This window comes from Dermochelys coriacea, chromosome 18 (genome assembly GCF_009764565.3).
Source record: "Dermochelys coriacea isolate rDerCor1 chromosome 18, rDerCor1.pri.v4, whole genome shotgun sequence".
Classification (NCBI taxonomy): domain Eukaryota; kingdom Metazoa; phylum Chordata; order Testudines; family Dermochelyidae; genus Dermochelys; species Dermochelys coriacea.
The window spans coordinates 10,341,791-10,349,294 of record NC_050085.1 but is presented as its reverse complement, the minus strand read 5'-3'; the positions used below and the strand labels follow the sequence as shown (position 1 = coordinate 10,349,294).

The 7,504-nt window shown below is 41.1% G+C and overlaps 1 protein-coding gene across 3 annotated transcripts in view; it reads left to right on the top strand.

Moving 5' to 3' along the window:
• Positions 1 to 955: 955 nt before the first annotated feature.
• PDPN (podoplanin) overlaps positions 956 to 7,504 on the top strand; it is a 32,421-nt gene continuing 25,872 nt past the window's right edge. For all 3 annotated transcript variants that reach the window (XM_038376871.2, XM_038376869.2, XM_038376870.2), the window contains exon 1: positions 956 to 1,402. In XM_038376871.2, the coding sequence (XP_038232799.1) occupies positions 1,333 to 1,402 (70 nt within the window). In that variant the 5' untranslated portion in view covers positions 956 to 1,332. The remainder of the gene's footprint in view (positions 1,403 to 7,504) is intronic.

Genomic DNA, 7,504 nt, shown 5'->3' with positions numbered 1-7,504 from the left:
AGGCACTGGGAGCCAGGGCTCAGTCCCGCTTTGGATGCTGTCCTGCTGGCATGAGAGCTGTCAGCTGCCCAGACACAGTTATATATCCTGAGCTCCAAGCCCACTGCCACCATCTGGCCTATTGAATCCATGTTGAGCTTTCAGTTGTTGTTACAAGACTGGCTGGGGCCTTCTTTAGTTCTCATCCCTGAAACTCTTGCCCGTTCCCATCTCCTTTCAGTTGACCCCTTTCCTGTCCAAGAAATGAACTGTCATTTATTGTTATGTGGTGTTTGCTTTACTGGCCTAGTTAAGGAATATCCTAGTGGTCATAAGGTGTTAGGCCTTTATACACCCAGCACTAGGTGGAGGCCCCAGTTGGTAGGAATGCACGGCACATTGCTCCTAAAGGCGGTGAGGGGAAGCGCAGATGGCCTTTGAGTAGGGCGGATCAAGGGACTCCCTATTCTGGGGGATCAGGAGTGTCCCAGGAATGGTCAGTCCATTACTCTATCTATTTGACTTAATTAAGCTTCACAACAACCTAATGTAGTACGTACAGATGAGTAAACTGAGGCTAAAATTAAGTTATTTGTCCAAGATCTCAGAGAGCAGAGTGCTCTCAGTGCTTGCTAGTGCATGGACATGCCAACATATAAATGCTAGGTGACCGTTAGGATGTCATTTGAAGATACACAGACAGACACACACATACCAAAATCAGACACTGCGTTTACTAGCAGCATTAAATCCTCTGTTCCACAAATATTTCTCTATCCCTGCACACACACACACACACACACACGGGCTTACTGAGAAGTGAAGAAAACATCAGTTTACTGCTGGAAAAAAAACAGGAAAAATTATGCTTTACCCTTGATCCTTAAATATTTTTGAAAGGGGACTTTATAGAAAGGAGGGAACTCCCTGCTCACCTCCCTCTGCCTGAATTCCCTCCCCTTTCACTAAAGATAACGGTCTCAGGCATCTTCTAAAAATCTGATGCAGATCTTGTAACTTTAAACCTGGTTTGAGATCATAATTTTAGTGCTGGCCAAACAGAGTGCAGAGGGCGGGCCTGACTCTTTTTTTCAAGACCACCTTAGATAGCCTCCCACCCCTGAGTTAAAAAAAAAAATGCTGACTCCATTCTCAGTTACTTTTCTTTAGCTATACAGTTATCACGCTGGGAAAACCTATCCCTCTAGCTACTGCAGTCAAAGAAATATTTGGAACCCCAAAGTTTTTCCACAGTGATTTCTGCTTGTGAGTTCAACTTTCCCCCACCCTGTCTCTAAAATAATCAGAATTTGGAATAGTTTAATCCCAGGATTGGAAACAGAACTATCAAAGATGTTTATTCAAACTCAACTCCTCATCTTCCTCCTAGGGAGCATGCCCTTCAGGGCATTTGCTGAAGAAGGTAAGAAGAATCCTATGATGAAATTATTTCCAATGATTTGCTGTAATTAACACAGATTGTTTTGTTCTTATTCATTTGCAGTAGGACTGGTCTGTGTTGTTTATTAAGCTCTGCCTTCTGAATTCTTAAAAGCCACTGTTGAGTGAGTGTCTAACGTGAGAGAGACATGTCAAAGTTTTCAAACTGGTAAAGTTTACTGAGTGTTCAAAAACAGTTTTGATGCATGTTGCCTTTTATACAGTAATGCAAGGGAGTGGGAACTATTATAAGCACTCAGTGAAAGCATTACATCAGCAGCCCTTGGAAATGTCTCTAGTTTTACCATGTACTGTGTGCAAGAGGATACTATCAGCAATGATTTAGTGTAACTGAAATTAAACAGTGGAACCTTTGATACCAAAGTGATTTTTATTCAAAGAACAAATTCTTTGTAAGCAGATTGCGTTGTAGAGTTCAGTGCACTGTAGCAATGGAGGACTTTCGCACTACTTCACTTTCAAATGGGGGTTGCTAATGCTGACTTCACTATTAACATGTTTGACTGTATTTCCGTATAAATAATTGTTGAGACAGTTCCTTGGGAAATTTATGAAATGGCAAAAATTATTGATTAAGACAGGTTCTAAGCAAATGTAACTTGACTCTGAAATGTGCTTTGTGCCTGCTCAGGGGGAGTATATTTTGCAAACTATGTCGTTTGAATTTTAGGTATTAGAAGCATGAAATACTTTGCATTCTTAGAGTTCTTGGATGTTTTTAATCCAGCTAAAGTGTGTAGGAGTAGATCTGATCCACTTACACTGAATAGTACCGTTAGTCCCGATGAGACACATTGAAACTGATAAAACCATTCATTGAGTAATGTGCTACTCAATATAAATCAAGAAATCAGAATCTGGCCAATAGGCAATTAACATCAATGGGGTTGCATTGGTGTAATATAGGGGGGTTTTGCCAACAAAGTTCTGCATGACAGGATAATATTTTTATCAAATGTGTTAATCATGCCCAGAATTTTCAAAAGCGGAAAATTATTTTGCAAGCTTTTGCTTTTGGGAAGCTACTTAAGATATTGGACCAGATCCTCAGCTAAATTAGCTCAGTTCTGTTGGAATCTGTGGAGCTATGTCAGTTTATACCACCTGAAGACCTAGCCTCCTGACTGTCACTGGAACTGCCAGTGCTTAGCACCTCGGAAAATCCTGCTCAAGGTGTCTCAAGTTGGACTCCCAAACTTCACAACCCAAAGTCAGTGGACCCTTTTGAAACTGTTTGCCTATTCCATTTTGTGTTCCCCAAGGTAAGCACATATGGCTCAAATCTCCAATACCCTGCACCTCCTCGTATAGTCCTTTACATCAGTGCAAAGTGTCAAACAGTATTTTTCTGATTGAGCATCATTTTACATTGGTTTTGTACTTACTTTTCACCAGTATAAATGACTACACAAGCTGCAGAGAAATGGTGAATCCGCCCAGAGCTGCTGTCCAACTTTAAATACACCAGAGTATCCCGCTGTGAAAAACGAGGCAGGGAGATATGTAACAGCTATCTGTAATTATCATAACCAGTTTGGGGGATGTCAGAACTGTAGCTGAAAGAGGATTTTTTTAGTTGTTTAAGAAAAGAAAAACCCTTACTTTCTCTGAGTGCTGAAGCAAGACTTGTGGTTGTGACAGAGTGGGTGTTGTGCCCATCTCCACTGAATGAGTCACAACGCTACAGTTCAAACTATGTTAGCCAGAAACATGTTTAAACACAGCTCTTGCTGGCAAAGTGCTAACATGGTTTTCCTTGGCAGAATGGATAGAGCTGAACTCTGGTGACCTCTGTTAGAAGTTGGTTTACAGAACTGTGCTCTAGATGGGGGAAGCTCTTTAATAGTCTAATCTGTCTGTCTATTTTGGATTAAGATTTTTTAGACATACAATTCCAAGTGGGTGCAGCACCACCATTGGTTGAATCTGTGTCTAGTGTAGTACAAACAAGACTCAGATGGGCATTTGTACCACGGTGTCATCTAACTTGTACCAATTAGTGATTATGGATAAACAAATCCCACAGGACTATTACAATTTCCTTGGCCAATAAAAACTAAGCTGATTTTTTGGGGGAGGGAGGGGGCACTGTGTTAGGCAGAGTTGTGTCTAAACATAATTATTCTGACCTAAAGTATCTGAACTTCTGGGCCTGCAAAACTGGCTGGAGATTTGGTGGAAAGGGACGTTCCTTGTAAGATTTCTGGTACTTCTTGCTTCCGCTTATGCTAGAAATAAACCTGGCATTGTCTCTTAGTGGTATTTTGGCCTTTCCATTTCTGGACCTAGATAAAATCTGGAAGGGCAGGTTCAGTCTGAGTTTGGGACAAAGTTTTAGAAAGATTCTTATATGATCTTCCCTCAAGTTACTTAGTGCCCCATATACCCAACCCAAGACCTGTTCTGCTCCTGGCAATATTCCCCTCCTATACCGGTAGTCCAAATGATCACTCTACCATCGGAGCAGGTTGGCAGTATCAGCTACTTCCAAATCTTTGAGTCTTAGCCAAAGCCAGATGTGCACAAAGCATCTGGGGCATTTGTGAGCCAGCAAGCCTTTAAAACATATGATTTAAAGACAGCAGCCAGTGCAGATCGAGCAATGGGGAACATCAGCAAAGATACAAATAGCTTTGTGAGGAAAATCTGTGAAGCCTATGGGAACGGCCAATAATACACAAACATTCTTAGCCCTTGGACACTCTACGGTATGTCTGCATTTCAAGACGGAAGTATAAATTATGGCGTGAAGAGACATAAATGTGCTAGCTTGAGAGAGGGAAGCTGTGGCAGTGCAAGTAGTGGGAGGAGTTAGCTGCTCTGAGTACATACCTTGCATCTTGAACGGGTATGTACTTGGCATGGCTAACCTCTCCCACACTGTGCAGCTACACTCTGCTTACAGTGAGCTCTCATGAGTATGTCTCCTTGAGCTGGAATTTACATCTTGAAGTATAAACATACTCTTAATGAACAAAGAGCTACGTAAACTTTTCCTTTGGCCTTTGTGTATATCTTAGTATCAGGGGAAAAAAATTCCCAAATCAGTTAAGAAATATTCTTCCAGTGGATATCAGTCCTCCTTGCAGAGAATGGACATTGTTTGCTAGTCAACAGTATCGGTCTTTCTCCTAACATCTTTGGTTCTATGGCTGGTTTTCTGCTGCAAAATAAAAAAAGTTGTAATCTCTGAATAGTAAAGAGTCACTTTCCCCACCTTGGCTTTGCCTCATATTCATGGCTACTGGTCATTTACATGACAGTAGTTCTCCAGAACTCTAGTCATTTCCCCATGCATCTGCCCCAATTAGAGTATTACTTAATTTTGCAAGCATCCTTTATATGAGCAAAGTTAAGTGCAGTATTGGAAAGCTCAGAGGATTTATTTAGAATCAGCTGTTTTTTGCTAGGCTGGCCCTACAGGATCAGATTCAGAGATGGAAAAGTGCTGGCCTTGTTCCTCTGGCTAGACCAGTCAAGGCAACAGAAACCATCTGCAGCAGGGTGTGGCGGCCAGATACACCAGCCACAGGAAATGTTTCTGACAGTTCAACAAAATGTTGTCATGCAGCATGAATCACATGGAGTGGCAGGACGACAAAGCACGTTGCAACATAAATCAGGCCCCAACTGGATCCCATACTGTGCATCAGGAGCTTGCTTTCAACAGGAAGATGTTTTCTTAGGTTCACAGTGTTCTCCCATTCACCTGCCTTCAGTGCCAAAAAAACCACCAAGTCCATATGTCAGTACATGTATTGGGAACCAGCATCAGGCACTCTAGGGTTTAATCGACACAGACTGTATCTTCCTAAATAACAAAAACAAAATCAGGGCAGCACCTTTCAGAATGTCACTGGACAGCCATGTGTCATGCCATGATTTTCAGTTGCAAACTACCATTAAGAATTATAAGAAAAAGGAGCCAACGTCACACTGAAAACAGCCACATAATGGTTCCAAATAGTCCACTGTTGCCCCTCTCAGGATTTTATTCTGAGTTTCATGATATTTCATATTTTTGTTAAAGCCTGAGCTGCTGGAGTCATGTGTGTAAATGAGAACTTCAGCTTCATTTTTAAAAAGTCATTTCCTAGTTGCAGAGAAAAAGCTTGAAAATGTGACCCCTACCAGCTCAAAATCCAGAAGGTCTTAAAAAGAACCCCAAATATATTATTTTTCAAAAGGCCATGATTTTTAAGCTAATATGATTATTTGGGGGTCTGACCCATGATTTTTCAGTGTCCAGGGTTGGCAATAATGTGGAACCAACCCAGTGGGTTACAGATTCTTTGTACTTAAACTCTTAAGCAACTGACTCATATAAGAACATCAGAACAATCATACTGGGTCAGACCAAAGATCCATCTAGCCCAGTGGTTCCCAAACTTTAACAACCTGTGAACCCCTCTCACTAAGATGTCAAGTCTCGCAAACCCCCTCCTAAAAATGAACATTTCTTGGGATTTTCTCCTATACCTGAGTATAATTCATAAAAGCAGTGATCTTGGAAATATAAAATTTGTTTTTATGACATGCTTATTACACATTATTTATTATTAATTATTATTTATCATTACGGTATTTTTATTACATTTATGTAAACGGCAACACTCTTCCAAGATCTCACTTTTCGTAGCTTGTATCACTTTGAATAAGTCTATTATAAGAAAAGGCTCCTATGTTTCACCAAGGAGTATCAGATGTGAAACAGCATGAAGGTATTTAAGAAGCCAACTCAGAGTTCCTCCTATACAAGCATTCAGGTCTTGAGCAGGCCAGGCAAAAAAACACACATTACAACAAAACTTAAATTTGTTCTTCATAATAATTTTAAAAACAATTCTAGCCATCTATTTAATTTTAAAAACAGCAAAAAATATCCACCTCCCTTTTCATTTCTTATAAGGAGTCTTGAAGTTTAAATCTCCTCAGTGTGATAGATATGCTTGCTTTGATCTGCTTAGCTCTTGGAAGTCCAGGGGCTCTGGGCTGCTGGCCCCGTGCTGCCCGGGGTCCCTAGGGACAGCTATGTCTGCCATTAGGGAATTTTTTCCCAAGAACTGCCTGTAACATTTCATGAACCCCCAGGGGTTCATGAACCCCAGTTTGGGAACCACTGATCTAGCCCAGTATCCTGTCTTCCAACAGTGGCCAATGCCAGGTGCCCCAGAAGGAATGAACAGAACAGGTAATCATCAAGTGATCCCGCCATAATAAAAGAAAATAACACACTGCACTTGTAAAGAGAGGTGAGCAGAGGTGGTGGGGTTTGAATCTCGTTCTGGATTAGGTTTAAACTGAGGCTGAAACCAAGTCATGGAAAAGAAGATTGGATTTGAAATCTAGAGAGCTGCTGTTGTGTGATTTTGTTCTCAAATGTCAGAAACCCCATGAGATCAGATGTTTTTGTGAGTTTTCCACCACTTTGAACTTAAGTCTCTCCAGAAGTGGCCATATCAGAGCAAGTCCCAGAAGACAGGCTCCTTGCAGATTCAGAACTCAAACAATAAGGGGCAAAGGTGGGTCCATGCCCAGGGATTTGAATCTCAGACTCATGGGGGTTAGATCTGTGGTAAGTAAAGGATATATAGGGATCACTTTGCCCACTACCAAATGGCAATCGTCTCTGGAGTAGAATGAACGAGCTGCATATTACACACATTAACACTATGAATGCAATAGTTTATGGCAAGAAGTGAAGAACACTGCCTCCAAAGGGGAATTTCAGCATGGAGAATGTAGTTACTTGAGGTGGAATTTGGTATGGACACTTGGGTTAATACACCCATTCCTACAAACAATTCCATAGGGTCTTTAACAGCCATAGGTGCTCAGGTGTTTTTTACATCTCATCCAGTAAAAGTCACCTGCAGCACCCCTCAATAATATGCTGGGGGTATTGCTTCAGTGCATTATCAAAGGGAAGAGTGTCACCTACAGTGTCACAAATTCCACTTACTACAGTTTTTTTTGCTCCTAAGAAGTCTCCCATCTGAGTACTTACCTAAAACTTCTTTTGAGGTTTGGATACAGTTAATCAAATTGAAAGTTCCATTTTTTC